The sequence below is a fragment of the Notolepis coatsorum genome (assembly GCF_963971535.1).
Source record: "Notolepis coatsorum genome assembly, chromosome: 7".
Taxonomy (NCBI): Eukaryota; Metazoa; Chordata; class Actinopteri; order Aulopiformes; family Paralepididae; genus Notolepis; species Notolepis coatsorum.
The window spans coordinates 176,814,164-176,832,722 of NC_140171.1; the positions used below are offsets into that span (position 1 = coordinate 176,814,164).

Sequence of the window (18,559 nt, forward strand, 5' to 3'; positions counted from 1 at the left end):
CAGGCTGAACCAGTCGCAGGGCCTAGTGGCGTCTCTAGCCTGTCTGGGACTAGGACTCCGACCACCGGGCCAGGCTGAACCAGTCGCAGGGCCTAGTGGCGTCTCTAGCCTGTCTGGGACTAGGACTCAGACCACCGGGCCAGGCTGAACCAGTCGCAGGGCCTAGTGGCGTCTCTAGCCTGTCTGGGACTAGGACTCCGACCACCGGGCCAGGCTGAACCAGTCGCAGGGCCTAGTGGCGTCTCTAGCCTGTCTGGTACTAGGACTCCGACCACCGGGCCAGGCTGAACCAGTCGCAGGGCCTAGTGGCGTCTCTAGCCTGTCTGGGACTAGGACTCCGACCACCGGGCCAGGCTGAACCAGTCGCAGGGCCTAGTGGCGTCTCTAGCCCGTCTGGGACTAGGACTCCGACCACCGGGCCGGGCTGAACCAGTCGCAGGGCCTAGTGGCGTCTCTAGCCTGTCTGGGACTAGGACTCCGACCACCGGGCCGGGCCGGGCTGAACCAGTCGCAGGGCCTAGTGGCGTCTCTAGCCTGTCTGGGACTAGGACTCCGACCACCGGGCCGGGCCGGGCTGAACCAGTCGCAGGGCCTAGTGGCGTCTCTAGCCTGTCTGGGACACGTCTATTCGAATCCTAACGCATTTATGCTTCCGCGTTCGCGTTTTGCAAATCTGATTGGCCACTGCCGTTTCTGGTGCGATCTGATTGGCCACTGACGTTTCTGGTCATGTGACATGTGCGCCCAATCGCGTGACGCGCCCATTTCCGCCTCGACCAGCAGCAAACTACCTAACGCCTAGTTTATCACTGGTTAAGCTTAGGCGACTCTGTCGAAGTTGGTTAAGGTTAGAGTTTGGAATCAGGGCTGGCGTTATATCGCCCGGCTCTAAGACAAACTCTAACCGTAACCAACTTCGAAAGAGTGGCTAAGCTTAACCGGCGAAAGAACTTGCCGTCACACAATTGGTGCGACCAGAAACATCAGTGGCCAATCAGAGCGCAAAACGCGAATGCGGAAGCATAAATACGTTAGGATTCGAATAGACGCGTCTGGGACTAGGACTCGGACACGATCACTCCACATCAAACGCTGTTCAGAAGTGGGACGACACCACAGGGACATCCTGCCTTGTATGGGGGGGGGCGGCAGTGGCTCGGGAGGTAGAGCAGTCGTCTGGTAATCCGGTGGTTCCCGGTTAGATTCCCGCTCCTCCCGGGGGCAGCGTGTCGAAGTGTCCTTGAGCAAGACACTTAACCCCTAACTGCTCCCGATGAGAGATTTGGCACCTTGCATGGTCGCCTCCGCCGTCGGTGTGTGAACGTGTGAGTGAACGGGTAAAATGTGAGGAACAAAATTGTAAAGCGCTTTGGATAAAAACTGCTTGTGACGTACATGGGTACGTGGGTTGGTCATTACCATTATTACTGTATTTATGACACCATCTGAACATCAGGTTAGTATATGTAAATATGTTATGTTTTGTATGTGATGTGTGTGTGTGCATGATAGTTAATGCTGTCTCTTTTTCTCTTCCTGTCAGGTGCCGCCCGTCCCTACACTGAAGAGTGCTGATTGCCTAATGAATGACAGCTGATGGCAATCACCTCGAGAGGGACGGGTGGACAAATACCTACGCCTCATTCGGTCAATTGCCAGTGACCAGAGTGGAGTGGGGTTGCCATTGTTTTCCACTGTTGTGTGGGATTATTATTGTGCTTATTTACCATTTTGGGTGGACCAAGTACTGTGTGTATATATATATATATATTGTTGGCCTATGTGCCACTTCTCTACCTGAGTGAGTATCCTCTTGTTGGCCTTTGCGCCTATTTTCCACCGAGTGTGGAGTGATACTTTGCTGCCCTTTTGCTATTGTTCCCTTTAAGTGGAACTGTATATATATATGTATTTGTAAACTGTATGCCATTGCCACTTTGTGTGGACTTGTACCTTTGGTACGTTTTGGCTGGGTGGTTCCCAGTACCAACCTCTGGCTGGTTGGTTAGTGTCGGCGGACGCTAATCTAGTTTGTTTATCTATATCTCACCTTGTGTGTTCTCCCCCTACCTTTTCCCTTTGTGTGTGTTCTGGGTTTAAATCCCCTCTAAAATAAACATCATTTTCCCTTTGGGGAAAAGCAGTGGGTTTCAAGTCCCGCTACAAATATTATTTACCATTTGAAAATGCCTTTGTTTATTACCTACCTGCCCGGGACTGTTTTACAAGCATTTACTGAGAGAGGCTGTTTTTTGTTCATGTGCAGCCGGCTCCAGTTACTTTTTTGTGTGGTCATCAGACCTTTGTACATGACACTGCTGTATAAATGCAATCTACCATTTATAAAGCTAAGATTTAAGAACAGAACAGAACAGAACACCACAACCAGGATGCCTCTTCCAGTTTGTAAAGCAGCGTTGGTGTAGCATCACCATCAGTACCTGGAACACGGCTAGTCTGAAGGGCTTGGTGTCACATCAGTACCTGGAACACGGCTAGTCCGAAGGGCTCGTCCAGGTACCCGTTGGACTCCACCACGGTCTTGCGGTACCGACCCTCCAGACTGACTCTTGAGATGGTCCGCATCGCCCGGTCGGCCCAGTACAGCAGCTGGCGAGGCATGTCTACGGAAATGTATATATATATATAACACTACTCAACCATTCAAACTGTGTATTTTATGTTGTAGAGATCCTTTGTGATATAATGCTATAATAACTTGAAGTAACACAAAATCTTTTAGTACATCTTCACAGGACAAAACACTTGTTACTTTTCAACCACAGGGGTTTTCTCAGTTGGTTGAATAATCATTTCCTGGTAAGGCACAATAAACGTACAGTTAACACTAGAAAAGCCATAGACCTAACGTTACACCACTGGGCACTGGGATCTATAAATTGTACCATATATTTAATGGTCTCTTTTCATTACTTTTCAAAAGTAAGTAGGTTTTAAATGCCAGCAGCTTTAGAGTAAAGCATTTTTATAGGGCTGTCAAAATGCTTTAACTTTGGAGATTAATTTAAATTATTTAAAGGTGACATGCATTATATATGGCTTTTTTCAGTGTCTAGCATTGTATTATAGTAATAGTAGTTAGTATCAATGTGTCTGTGTCTCTAAATACCATATTGGCGGATTGCTCTCATTCATGTCCGACCATTTCCTGCTCGAGTTAATTAGGTCATTCTGATTTGACTCTCATCGTGACGTAACGAGGCGAGGATGGAGCGGATAGTGATCCGATTGGCTCTGTGGTTGTAGTGCACCAAACGGGGTTCGACAGAGAGCGAGCGAGAAACAGATACACCCTCGCGACAGAGCACACATACACACGCGCGCGTAGCGCTCTCTCTCTCTTGATTCGGGAGCATAACTAACGCCCCGTGGCTGTAGCGCACAGTGGAAGACTTCCTCAAACGAGAGAGGGCGAAAGAGAAGGGGACCTGCGTATCTCAAACACATCTCTCTCTCTCTCTCTCTCTCTCTCTCTCTCTATATATCTCTTCAATCTTAGCACTGCGGATATAAGAAAGAGGTCTAGCTGAGTCAATGTTGATGGTTTTGTTGAACATTTGTATTTCACAGGAGAGAAACTGTATTCAAAGAAAGCTATTAAAATAGTCTTTGAATCTAAATATACTTTCTTTGTGTTGATTTTACATTAATGCCATGATTTTACTCAAGTAAATATCTGTTACAAGCTTCGGTAGAAGTAGAAAAATGCTATTTTTAATCTAGATTAATCTAGATTAATTACAGAAAATTGTGAGATTAATTAGTTACTTTTTAAATCTATTGACAGCACTAATTTTTTATAATTTATTTCTTTAAAGTGGGTGTTGGTACCCAGACATGTCATCTCCTGGCTCTCCTCCAGATCTGATTGGCTCTCCTCCAGATCCGATTGGCTCTCCTCCAGATCTGGCCTATCATTATCACACAATGATTGGCACTTTGCGTTCCATTGCACTCAGGTATGTTAGTAACAATAGCGTGATGCAGATGAGGCGTTATGGGAAGATGAGTAGGTGTGTTGAGTGAGAAAGGATATAATTTCCTTCAAAAACAGGGTATTAATAGATTTGGGGCACAGCAGCAATTATGGGTATGGAACGTCGTGGGAACGCAAACGTCGTGGGAACATCGTGGGAACGCGAACATCGTGGGAACGTGAACGTCGTGGGAACGTCATGTAACAGGCTGCTTTTGTATACGAATTGTTCTTAATTGCTTGCCTGGATAAATAAAGGTTAAATAAAATTAAATAAATAATTACACTTTGTAATTACGCGTGACTCCTTTGTGTGCAGCCTGAAGGTAAAGTACTTATCAATACCATACATTATTGTATGTTATGTTATATGTTATGTTATAGCCATAAGTAATATATTACTTATTATACATTATTTTAATATATCGACATATTTACAAAATAATTTACAACATGTATCGTATATACAAATAACTCATATATTATTCAATTTGAGTTCCCCAACTGGGGATGCTGTAGTGTAAAGCACCCTGTGCATTCGTGCTGTGAAGGGTGCTATATAAATAAAGGTCATTCATTCATTCATACATACCTTCCCTATAATCCCTATAACATACCCAGAGTAATAGCCACAGGGTTGCGTATCGAGGACGTAACCAGTGTCATCCTCTCGTGCCCGTCCAAGGCCGCCCTCTGGATCTTTGGTGAGCTGCCACTCTCTGCCCAGAAGAGGAGTCTGAGGAAATCACAGCAGTTTGAATTGGTTCCAAAACGTACCGACTCACACACATTATGACCTCACATTCAAAGACATGGAAATAAATAAATAAATCCAACTTCATCAGCATCTCTTTTGAGATCATTGAGTGTTGAATGGCTCCAGGTATAGAAAAATAAATGAGAAAGATTAAGTATCACATGTGACAAGAAGAAGAAGAAGAAGAAGAAGAAGAAGAAGAAGAAGAAGAAGAAGAAGAAGAAGAAGAAGAAGAAGAAGAAGAAGAAGAAGAAGAAGAAGAAGAAGAAGAAGAAGAAGAAGAAGAAGAAGAAGAAGAAGAAGAAGAAGAAGAAGAAGAAGAAGAAGAAGAAGAAGAAGAAGAAGAAGAAGAAGAAGAAGAAGAAGAAGAAGAAGAAGAAGAAGAAGAAGAAGAAGAAGAAGAAGAAGAAGAAGAAGAAGAAGAAGAAGAAGAAGAAGAAGAAGAAGAAGAAGAAGAGAAGGAGAGGAGGAGAGGGAGAGGAGGAGAGGAGGGAGAGGAGGAGAGGAGGGAGAGGAGGAGGATCTTTTGAGAACAGCACCATATTGAGGCCAATTTACACATAACTTTACAAGCCTCCTTCCTGTCAAAGCAGGCCAAACACATTTAGCAAGTTTGGTCCAAAACTGATCAATGGTCATCAGGAAACTATAAAAGAAGAAAGGGCCATGATGACATCATAAACCCAGCGTTCTAACGCTCTGCTTGGTGCCACACTTTGGTGCCAGTTCTCCTGGAGCCCAGACATGCCTTTACCAAATTAAAGAACACACTCCAGAGAATAATGACGGAATAATGGGAGTTTTACAAATGTGTGCTCGTGTTTTTATGCGTTTATAAGAAAAATAAAAAAGATTCATACACAAGTCATTTGTTTGCAGGAGGCTAGAATTCCCTGGGTACTGTAGTTTTTCTAAATTTCAACTCTCATTGAGAGCTCTAGATGCCCTGTGCTCATATGACTACAAATCATCATCATTCTGCGATTCAAAATGACCGATCTCCGAGAAAATATCACATTTCAAAAACTAAAATCTCACTAATAACACTTTAACCTATTGGTAAACAAACGTATTGCTGAACATATACACTATGACTGCTGTTGTGACATGGTTAGGATGTTTACTCTTGGATACATTTGGGGGAAAAAACGCAACATTATGTCATACAGTCTAGACAGATTGATTTATGACATAATGTCATCGGACCGCACGGGTGGAAGAGGTTAAAAAGAAAGAAAGAAAGAAAGAAAGACTCAAAAGGCTAATATATACTTTGTAGATACTGTGTCATGCACACATGGGAAGTGGCATTAGAAAAGCAGCAGGCAGGCAGTATCCTTGTTGCCTAGCGAGGTGAATTACCTGGAGTGAACGTTCCCTGCAGTAACCAAGGTGCACGTCCGTACTTCAAGCATCTTGGCCTCAAGCAGCCACAAATACCCACAGGAGCTTCCCGTTGTCATCAACAACATTAGCCTATGATCTACCGCTCATTCCGGTTGTATTTGAAAGGATCGTTATTTTTCTCAAAAGTCCAAAAGTAAGAGAGCAGGCCAGTGGAGGCCTTGACGTCCACCTACCCCAGGAGCGGTTCCACAGCCACCCCAGTGGGCTTGTCCAGCCCTCCGATGAGGAGCCGCTGGGCCGAGCCGTCCAGCGGGGCCACGTTCACACTGCCGCTCTCGCCGTTGGTCCAGTAGAGGAGGTGGTGGATCCAGTCGACCGCCAGACCCAACACTGAACCTTGACCTTTCAGCACCAGCACGGGCTCCTGGGGCGTCCCGTCCATGGAGATCCTGGCAGACGTTAGAGGATGAAGAGTCAATTGAGGAACTACCATTTTGATTACAGTTTCCTGATGTACAGATGATGATAGAAAATGGCCGTAGAAAATTTTAAATCTTAGAAGTATCTTGGGCTATGGTTGGATGAAAAGCTATCTTTTAACTCCGAGGTCGCCAAACCCGTAGGCGGGTTTACAATAATAACGACGCAGCGCGGTCTAAACCGCCTCGTCGACAGAGAGGGTTGTTCAGAAATGCAGAAAACGTTGCGCGATTCAGAAATAGGTCAAAAGTGAGATATTCGCAATTTCTAGTGCTTTGAAATGTTATCCGTTTCCTTATTTGCAAAATTGTATACAACTTGTAAATGTGTTAATTATTGTTAACTTGTCTGGCTGTATAATTTCCCTCGCCGTCTAAAGAACTACAGTTGTGTCGTAGGTAGGGGTGTAACTAGGCCTGCCACGATAACACATTTTGCTGGGCGATTAATTGCCCCCAAAAATATCGCGATAAGCGATATTATTGCGACCGGTTAGAGAATTTTTTTTTTTGGAGAAATTTATTTCCCAAAACTTTTATTTTGAAGCCCACCGCTCCGTCTTTTCCGGTGTTTAAGACTTTTATTTTGAAGCCCACCGACCGGACCGGAAGTATTGTTGTACTTTTTGGGTACCAGAAAAGTCACGTGAAACACTGCAGACCACTGAATAGAGACGCGTCTCTAGGATTTCATAATCATTATGTTTGCAGCAGGCACAAGTGCAATAAACAAAGGATACAGTCACTGTGTATTCTGCCTCATTTATTGATTAAACAAAACCGGCATCAACACAATTTGCCACCGAGCGGAGAGTTTAGTCTCGCAAAAAGATCGCTGACTTGTTAAGGCTTGTTGTTAGGTTAGGTGCTAATGTTGTGCTAGCGTTTTAGCATGGCTATCGTACATAGCGTGATCAATATAACTCGCTATTGATTGTTTGTATGAGTAACGTTAATGCTAGTAGAATAGACACAACGTGAGGTAATCACCATCCATTTTAAACCGGTTATTACCTAATGCTAACGTTAGCAAATAGACGCGACTGGTAACGTTACAGCTTGTTAGCCTAATGCTCGTTAACGTTAGCATAGACAGCCTAGCTAACGTTAACGCTTGTAGAATAGACACAATGAGAGGTAACGTTAGCGTTAGCAGAATAGACACAACGAGGGTCTCGTTAATGTTGTTATTGATTGATTGATTGAAAACTGTGTTTACTCTGTTTGTATGAGTAACGTTAATGCTAGTAGAATAGACACAATGAGGGGTAACGTTAGCCCCACGGAGCTCCTGTGCTGTGCTCTGTAGTAAAGCCAGCGGCCCGCCTCCCAACACGGACAGTGACTGACAAGGGGCACTGGGTCCGCCTCATTAAAACAAACGCGCAAATAGCAATTAATCGCGCCCGTCAAAATCATTGCATTCATTTTAATTATCGCGGCAATTAATCGATTTATTGCTTATCGCGGCAGGCCTAGGTGTAACGGTACGTGTATTCGTCCCGCGACTTCACAGTGCGGACGTCACGGTTCCGTACATCCAGCCATACGACGAACACGTCTCATACGACACTATAGGTGAAACTAGGGTTGTGCATTTTACAAATGGATGCTCAATATCTTTGCTTTACTTTACACTGGCTTACTTTGATCGTTAACGTTGAATATCAAGCTTGTATTGCCACATTTAGATGATGAATAAAACGTTGACGCTTGTAAAGGCATGACGACAAGCCGACAGAACAAATTAACAACCGTGCACGTCTAAAACAGGAAAGACATTTATTTTGTAAATTTGTGGCACACACTTATTAACTTGAGACGTTTTAGTTTTTACGGAAAACTTTTTTTAAATGAAAACGAACGAAAAAGATCAAAATCGTTTTAGTCTGGACAAGGCCTTAGAGCCAATGGCTGCTCTCAGACTAGAAGGTGTTAAGTGAAGGGGGGGGGGGGGGGGGGTTACATTGCTTTCTGGGTAAAGTAGTCATTACATACAGTAGCAAGAGGAAAGGCTCCGGTTTCCCAGAGTCTGGGTCACAATCACAAAATAGCGCAGACCTCAGAGGGTTCAAGTGCATATTGGAAACCTCAGAGAGAAACTTAAACTAAAACTAGTTTTTTTTCTTTCGCAACAAACAATGCTCTTCTTTTGAGGCCAGAAAGAAACTTGTTCAAGCTCTTCTCTGTAATTGACTATGGTGACATTATATATATGCATTATGCATGCTGCCTCTTCACTGCTAGAAAAGCTAGATAGTGTGTATCATGCTTCTCTCTCTTCATCACTAGTGCCAAAGGGCTTACTCACCATTGTGTGCTTTATCAAATGGTGGGATGGACCTCTCTGTACGTACGGAGGAAACCACACATGTTTTTATATATAAGGCCGTCCTAGGGAAGCCTCCCCTATATCTTTTTAGTCTCATTTTGCTTTGCCACTAGCAGCTACCGTACCAGGTCCACAAGATGGCTACTTTTAGAAACTCCCAGAATACTCACTGAACTGGGAAGGACAGCTTTTTCTCGCTTCGCACCTTGGGCATGGAATGGGCTACAGGACCTGTGTCTAAACATCACCACATACCCTGTGTCTAAACACCATCACAGACCCTGTGTCTAAACACCATCACAGACCCTGTGTCTAAACACCATCACAGACCCTGTGTCTAAACATCATCACAGACCCTGTGTCTAAACACCATCACAGACCCTGTGTCTAAACACCATCACAGACCCTGTGTCTAAACACCATCACAGACCCTGTGTCTAAACACCATCACAGACCCTGTGTCTAAACACCATCACAGACCCTGTGTCTAAACACCATCACAGACCCTGTGTCTAAACACCATCACAGACCCTGTGTCTAAACACCATCACAGACCCTGTGTCTAAACATCACAGACCCTGTGTCTAAACATCACAGACCCTGTGTCTAAACACCATCACAGACCCTGTGTCTAAACATCACAGACCCTGTGTCTAAACACCATCACAGACCCTGTGTCTAAACATCACAGACCCTGTGTCTAAACACCATCACAGACCCTGTGTCTAAACACCATCACAGACCCTGTGTCTAAACACCATCACAGACCCTGTGTCTAAACACCATCACAGACCCTGTGTCTAAACACCATCACAGACCCTGTGTCTAAACATCATCACAGACCCTGTGTCTAAACACCATCACAGACCCTGTGTCTAAACATCATCACAGACCCTGTGTCTAAACACCATCACAGACCCTGTGTCTAAACATCATCACAGACCCTGTGTCTAAACATCATCACAGACCCTGTGTCTAAACATCACAGACCCTGTGTCTAAACACCATCACAGACCCTGTGTCTAAACATCATCACAGACCCTGTGTCTAAACACCATCACAGACCCTGTGTCTAAACATCATCACAGACCCTGTGTCTAAACATCACAGACCCTGTGTCTAAACATCATCACAGACCCTGTGTCTAAACACCATCACAGACCCTGTGTCTAAACATCATCACAGACCCTGTGTCTAAACATCACAGACCCTGTGTCTAAACACCATCACAGACCCTGTGTCTAAACACCATCACAGACCCTGTGTCTAAACATCATCACAGACCCTGTGTCTAAACACCATCACAGACCCTGTGTCTAAACATCACAGACCCTGTGTCTAAACACCACAGACCCTGTGTCTAAACACCATCACAGACCCTGTGTCTAAACATCACAGACCCTGTGTCTAAACACCACAGACCCTGTGTCTAAACACCATCACTGACCCTGTGTCTAAACACCATCACAGACCCTGTGTCTAAACACCATCACAGACCCTGTGTCTAAACACCATCACAGACCCTGTGTCTAAACATCATCACAGACCCTGTGTCTAAACATCACAGACCCTGTGTCTAAACACCATCACAGACCCTGTGTCTAAACACCATCACAGACCCTGTGTCTAAACATCATCACAGACCCTGTGTCTAAACACCACAGACCCTGTGTCTAAACACCATCACTGACCCTGTGTCTAAACACCATCACAGACCCTGTGTCTAAACACCATCACAGACCCTGTGTCTAAACACCATCACAGACCCTGTGTCTAAACATCATCACAGACCCTGTGTCTAAACACCATCACAGACCCTGTGTCTAAACACCATCACAGACCCTGTGTCTAAACATCATCACAGACCCTGTGTCTAAACATCACAGACCCTGTGTCTAAACATCATCACAGACCCTGTGTCTAAACATCATCACAGACCCCGTGTCTAAACACCATCACAGACCCTGTGTCTAAACATCATCACAGACCCTGTGTCTAAACATCATCACAGACCCTGTGTCTAAACACCATCACAGACCCTGTGTCTAAACACCATCACAGACCCTGTGTCTAAACATCACAGACCCTGTGTCTAAACATCATCACAGACCCTGTGTCTAAACACCATCACTGACCCTGTGTCTAAACACCATCACAGACCCTGTGTCTAAACACCATCACAGACCCTGTGTCTAAACACCATCACAGACCCTGTGTCTAAACATCATCACAGACCCTGTGTCTAAACACCATCACAGACCCTGTGTCTAAACATCATCACAGACCCTGTGTCTAAACATCACAGACCCTGTGTCTAAACATCATCACAGACCCTGTGTCTAAACATCATCACAGACCCTGTGTCTAAACATCATCACAGACCCTGTGTCTAAACACCATCACAGACCCTGTGTCTAAACATCACAGACCCTGTGACTAAACATCATCACAGACCCTGTGTCTAAACATCATCACAGACCCTGTGTCTAAACATCACAGACCCTGTGTCTAAACACCATCACAGACCCTGTGTCTAAACATCACAGACCCTGTGTCTAAACACCATCACAGACCCTGTGTCTAAACACCATCACAGACCCTGTGTCTAAACACCATCACAGACCCTGTGTCTAAACATCATCACAGACCCTGTGTCTAAACACCATCACAGACCCTGTGTCTAAACACCATCACAGACCCTGTGTCTAAACATCATCACAGACCCTGTGTCTAAACACCATCACAGACCCTGTGTCTAAACATCACAGACCCTGTGTCTAAACATCACAGACCCTGTGTCTAAACATCATCACAGACCCTGTGTCTAAACACCATCACAGACCCTGTGTCTAAACACCATCACAGACCCTGTGTCTAAACACCATCACAGACCCTGTGTCTAAACACCATCACAGACCCTGTGTCTAAACACCATCACAGACCCTGTGTCTAAACATCATCACAGACCCTGTGTCTAAACATCATCACAGACCCTGTGTCTAAACATCATCACAGACCCTGTGTCTAAACACCATCACAGACCCTGTGTCTAAACATCATCACAGACCCTGTGTCTAAACACCATCACAGACCCTGTGTCTAAACATCACAGACCCTGTGTCTAAACACCATCACAGACCCTGTGTCTAAACATCATCACAGACCCTGTGTCTAAACACCATCACAGACCCTGTGTCTAAACATCATCACAGACCCTGTGTCTAAACATCACAGACCCTGTGTCTAAACATCATCACAGACCCTGTGTCTAAACACCATCACAGACCCTGTGTCTAAACATCATCACAGACCCTGTGTCTAAACATCACAGACCCTGTGTCTAAACACCATCACAGACCCTGTGTCTAAACACCATCACAGACCCTGTGTCTAAACATCATCACAGACCCTGTGTCTAAACACCACAGACCCTGTGTCTAAACACCATCACAGACCCTGTGTCTAAACATCATCACAGACCCTGTGTCTAAACATCACAGACCCTGTGTCTAAACATCATCACAGACCCTGTGTCTAAACATCATCACAGACCCTGTGTCTAAACACCATCACAGACCCTGTGTCTAAACATCATCACAGACCCTGTGTCTAAACATCATCACAGACCCTGTGTCTAAACACCATCACAGACCCTGTGTCTAAACACCATCACAGACCCTGTGTCTAAACATCACAGACCCTGTGTCTAAACATCATCACAGACCCTGTGTCTAAACATCATCACAGACCCTGTGTCTAAACACCATCACAGACCCTGTGTCTAAACATCATCACAGACCCTGTGTCTAAACACCATCACAGACCCTGTGTCTAAACATCATCACAGACCCTGTGTCTAAACATCACAGACCCTGTGTCTAAACATCATCACAGACCCTGTGTCTAAACATCATCACAGACCCTGTGTCTAAACACCATCACTGACCCTGTGTCTAAACACCATCACAGACCCTGTGTCTAAACACCATCACAGACCCTGTGTCTAAACACCATCACAGACCCTGTGTCTAAACATCATCACAGACCCTGTGTCTAAACACCATCACAGACCCTGTGTCTAAACATCACAGACCCTGTGTCTAAACATCATCACAGACCCTGTGTCTAAACATCACAGACCCTGTGTCTAAACACCATCACAGACCCTGTGTCTAAACACCATCACAGACCCTGTGTCTAAACATCACAGACCCTGTGTCTAAACATCATCACAGACCCTGTGTCTAAACACCATCACAGACCCTGTGTCTAAACACCATCACAGACCCCATGTCTAAACATCACAGACCCTGTGTCTAAACACCATCACAGACCCTGTGTCTAAACACCATCACAGACCCTGTGTCTAAACACCATCACAGACCCTGTGTCTAAACACCATCACAGACCCTGTGTCTAAACACCATCACAGACCCTGTGTCTAAACACCATCACAGACCCTGTGTCTAAACATCATCACAGACCCTGTGTCTAAACACCATCACAGACCCTGTGTCTAAACATCACAGACCCTGTGTCTAAACACCATCACAGACCCTGTGTCTAAACATCACAGACCCTGTGTCTAAACATCATCACAGACCCTGTGTCTAAACATCATCACAGACCCTGTGTCTAAACACCATCACAGACCCTGTGTCTAAACACCATCACAGACCCTGTGTCTAAACACCATCACAGACCCTGTGTCTAAACACCATCACAGACCCTGTGTCTAAACACCATCACAGACCCTGTGTCTAAACATCATCACAGACCCTGTGTCTAAACACCATCACAGACCCTGTGTCTAAACACCATCACAGACCCTGTGTCTAAACATCACAGACCCTGTGTCTAAACACCATCACAGACCCTGTGTCTAAACACCATCACAGACCCTGTGTCTAAACACCATCACAGACCCTGTGTCTAAACACCATCACAGACCCTGTGTCTAAACATCATCACAGACCCTGTGTCTAAACACCATCACAGACCCTGTGTCTAAACACCATCACAGACCCTGTGTCTAAACATCATCACAGACCCTGTGTCTAAACACCATCACAGACCCTGTGTCTAAACATCACAGACCCTGTGTCTAAACATCACAGACCCTGTGTCTAAACATCATCACAGACCCTGTGTCTAAACACCATCACAGACCCTGTGTCTAAACACCATCACAGACCCTGTGTCTAAACACCATCACAGACCCTGTGTCTAAACACCATCACAGACCCTGTGTCTAAACACCATCACAGACCCTGTGTCTAAACATCATCACAGACCCTGTGTCTAAACATCATCACAGACCCTGTGTCTAAACATCATCACAGACCCTGTGTCTAAACACCATCACAGACCCTGTGTCTAAACATCATCACAGACCCTGTGTCTAAACACCATCACAGACCCTGTGTCTAAACATCACAGACCCTGTGTCTAAACACCATCACAGACCCTGTGTCTAAACATCATCACAGACCCTGTGTCTAAACACCATCACAGACCCTGTGTCTAAACATCATCACAGACCCTGTGTCTAAACATCACAGACCCTGTGTCTAAACATCATCACAGACCCTGTGTCTAAACACCATCACAGACCCTGTGTCTAAACATCATCACAGACCCTGTGTCTAAACATCACAGACCCTGTGTCTAAACACCATCACAGACCCTGTGTCTAAACACCATCACAGACCCTGTGTCTAAACATCATCACAGACCCTGTGTCTAAACACCACAGACCCTGTGTCTAAACACCATCACATACCCTGTGTCTAAACACCATCACAGACCCTGTGTCTAAACATCATCACAGACCCTGTGTCTAAACACCATCACAGACCCTGTGTCTAAACACCATCACAGACCCTGTGTCTAAACATCATCACAGACCCTGTGTCTAAACACCATCACAGACCCTGTGTCTAAACATCATCACAGACCCTGTGTCTAAACACCATCACAGACCCTGTGTCTAAACATCACAGACCCTGTGTCTAAACATCACAGACCCTGTGTCTAAACATCACAGACCCTGTGTCTAAACATCACAGACCCTGTGTCTAATAAAAAATAAAATAAAATAAATTCCCTACCTACCCATGGCCTTAACTGACAACCAACAGGAAACAAACTATATTTTCTTTTATGCCTAAACACCACTGACACACCTCCTTGAAATAATCCTAATCCTCATCCAGCCTGGTCTCTCTCTACTTAACCCTTTCACTGCCACACGACTGTGACAATAGAGAAGGTTAGCCCTTTACTATAACACAACCGACAGCGATGCTCCATCATTAGCATCATTAGCGCCGCATCCGCAGAGCATCGCCGTCGGTTGTGTGATAGTAAAGGGTTAACCTTCTGTCGTGTGGCAGTGAAAGGGTTAAATGATTCCGTCTTGATCCATCAAGATTTTCTTAAATATCCCACCCAGATGTATTTTGGGGGACCCTGCTGTTCTCATCATAAATCGATCAATACAGACTGTATTAATTCATGTTGTCTTTCTTTTTCAAATGTAGCCAAGAGTAAAGACCCTAACCCTATCAAAACAGCAGTCAAATTGTATATGTTCAGCACTACGTTTGTTGATGAATCACACAACCGACGGCGATGCTCCATCATTAGCATCATTAGCTCCGCGGCCTTCGCCGTCGGTTGTGTGATAGTAAAGGGCTAACCTTCTGTATTGTCACAGTGAAAGGGTTAACCGGCTGTCGTGTGGCAGTGAAAGGGTTAACGGGTTAAACCCTAAAAATGCTCTCATTTGTCCATCCCCCCCAACATTTATCAATAAACTACTGAAAATGTCTTCGCAGCATCTCTACACCTTTACCCTCGTTGAGATGCAAGGATCTATGAATATCACAGTTGGCTACACGCACCCAAGAATTCCAAGTCTGCAGCTTATTCTTTCAAGACATGTCACCTACTCAGCTTCCTGTGTAGCTGGAGCTACAGGTGTCAAGTTACCACACAGTGGACCATGATAGGTGACATCTATTAGTGACGTCACACATGCACCTCAGACTTCAGGGAGGCACAGAGAGGCTCTCGCTCTCCCTCTACAGGGGGCCGGTGTGAAAAAGGGGCTCTGGTGATGAGATCGGCACAAAATAACAGTCTGTATAGTCAAAGATATGCCTTCGAGGAGGACTAAACCAGGAGGAAATTGAGTGGAGGGGATCTTTAAAGCAAAGCGCCAGTGGCTCAGAAGGTAGAGCCGTCGTCTGGTAATCCGGAGGTTCCCGGTTCGATTCCCGCGTAGTGTAGACTAGAGGGGTACGTTTAATTAATAAAATGTAAGTGTATCGTTTTTCATTCTACCTAAAATAAATCATACACGACGGCATGACATCATGTGGGGTTTCCAAGTAGCAGAGACACACACACACACAAGCACACACACACACACACACACACGCGCAAACACACACCAATATTAACTGACAGCTTAGGGAGAATGTCTTAAGAGCCGGTAACTAAACAGGATGTTCAGAGGAGGACACACTGTTGCAACTACAAGGACATGGACAGTAACTCAAACAGAAGTGACACATTCAATACATCTGTAGAAGAAAAAGATTGTCAGAGGCGTAGCTTCAATGAATAAAATGTGTCAAATAGACTGTGTCAATAAAAAAGAAAAGAAAAACAGCTTCCTGAAACGTGCTCTAAGGTAAGACCAGACTTATAAGTCTAGACTAGGGGATAGCCACAATAATTGTGCGTTTTATGAGAAAAGCATGACATTTCTAACATAGTTAGTGCATAACATAAGGTTCATTTTCAGATGTGGAGGGAAGTCAGATTTTACACTCGAGTGCAGCTCCGACACCCGTCATCCAGTGCACTCGTTCTGGCTCCAGCATCTCTCAGTCCAGCCCCGGTCAGATGGCTCCAGCATCTCTCCGTCCAGCCCCGGTCAGATGGCTCCAGCATCTCTCCGTCCAGCCCCGGTCAGATGGCTACAGCATCTCTCCGTCCAGCCCCGGTCAGATGGCTCCAGCATCTCTCCGTCCAGCCCCGGTCAGATGGCTCCAGCATCTCTCCGTCCAGCCCCGGTCAGATGGCTCCAGCATCTCTCCGTCCAGCCCCGGTCAGATGGCTCCAGCATCTCTCCGTCCAGCCCCGGTCAGATGGCTCCAGCATCTCTCCGTCCAGCCCCGGTCAGATGGCTCCAGCATCTCTCCGTCCAGCCCCGGTCAGATGGCTCCAGCATCTCTCCGTCCAGCCCCGGTCAGATGGCTCCAGCATCTCTCCGTCCAGCCCCGGTCAGATGGCTCCAGCATCTCTCCCTTTCCCCTCCCAAACACTCTTCTCCATACTAAAATGTTCTTGATGTTCCAGGATTGCGCATTTGAACCACATTTGCACCATCGAGAATTTCAGCATCAGCCATAAGATAAGGCACACTATTATTTTCGAGCGGATCCGATTCCAAGCAGCAAAGTAGACCTACTTTAACCCCAATCCGAATGTTGCCTCCAGGTGACAGAATGGGTGGCAGCTGTGGTCTTCATGGGAGAAGACATCGTTGATCTCGTCTTTGACAGGAGATGTACGGCCTGGAGAAAAGACCGGTGGCCTACTGAACAGCGGCGACTCGTTGTTGGAAGTGACAGGTGTTGTACACTGTTCTAGCCGTTCTGGTCTACTGCTCCTCACCATCCATCCTCCTCGGAGTTTCAGCCATTTACATTTAGTCATTTAGCTGAACGCTTTTATCCAAAGCGACTTACAAGTTCTGTACGACAAGTCATCAGGAAGGGCACAACTCTATCAGCTGAGCAACAATGTTCATAAAAGTGTTGAGTGCTACAGTGTAGGTTAGTTTATTAGGACAAGTGCATGACAGTAAGGTTAGTTAGGGTTAGATTATTATAAATTTTTTGGCTGAGGAAATGAGTCTTTAGTCGACGGCGAAAGATTGGAAGGGTTTCGGCTGTCCTAACTGTGGTGGGAAGTTCGTTCCACCATTGTGGGGCAAGGACTGAGAAAAGGCGACTTCTCTTTGATGACCCTCCCGGAGCTCGGATAGGAGTGGGTCTGAGGCGGCCAGAAGATGCAGAGCGTAGGGGTCTTGAGGGTGTGTAGTTAGAGACCATTGACCGGAGGTAGGCGGGAGCGGTTCCCTTTGCCGCACGATATGCCAGGTCGAGGGCCTTGAAGCGGATTCGTGCAGCAATGGGGAGCCAGTGCAGGTCCCTAAGAAGTGGGGTGACATGGGCCGACTTCGGTAGGTTTGAGATCAGGCGGGCCGCTGCGTTCTGAATGAGTTGAAGAGGCTTGGTGGCAGTGGCCGGGAGGCCAGCTAGCAGTGCGTTGCAGTAGTCGAGGCGGGAGATGACTGTTGATTGGACGAGGAGTTGGGTGGCTTCTTGTCAGGAAGGGGCGGATCCTTCTGACGTTGCTCAGGAGGAATCTGCCGGTTCTGGTTGTCGCTGCGATGTGAGCAGAGAAGTTCAACTGGTCGAGGACAGCCACTTTGATGTCCATGATGTCGCTCGAGTCAATGACTAGTAGGTCTTGGCTTGTTCTATAAATGGATTCCCCATCTCTTCCAGTACGGTCCCCAGTGCCTTAACCAGACTTGAATTCATCTGGGCATCTGGGTGTTTTTCATA

At 45.8% G+C, this 18,559-nt stretch overlaps 1 protein-coding gene across 1 annotated transcript in view; it reads right to left on the bottom strand.

Annotated features, from left to right (window-relative positions):
- LOC311231494 (low-density lipoprotein receptor-like) overlaps positions 1-18,559 on the bottom strand; it is a 77,055-nt gene that overhangs the window by 10,668 nt on the left and 47,828 nt on the right. The window contains exons 8-10 of the mRNA XM_084318104.1: positions 6,335-6,550; positions 4,615-4,733; positions 2,485-2,624 (exon numbers count right to left, since the gene is read on the bottom strand). Coding sequence (XP_084174230.1) covers positions 2,485-2,624; positions 4,615-4,733; positions 6,335-6,550 — 475 coding nt within the window. The remainder of the gene's footprint in view (positions 1-2,484; positions 2,625-4,614; positions 4,734-6,334; positions 6,551-18,559) is intronic.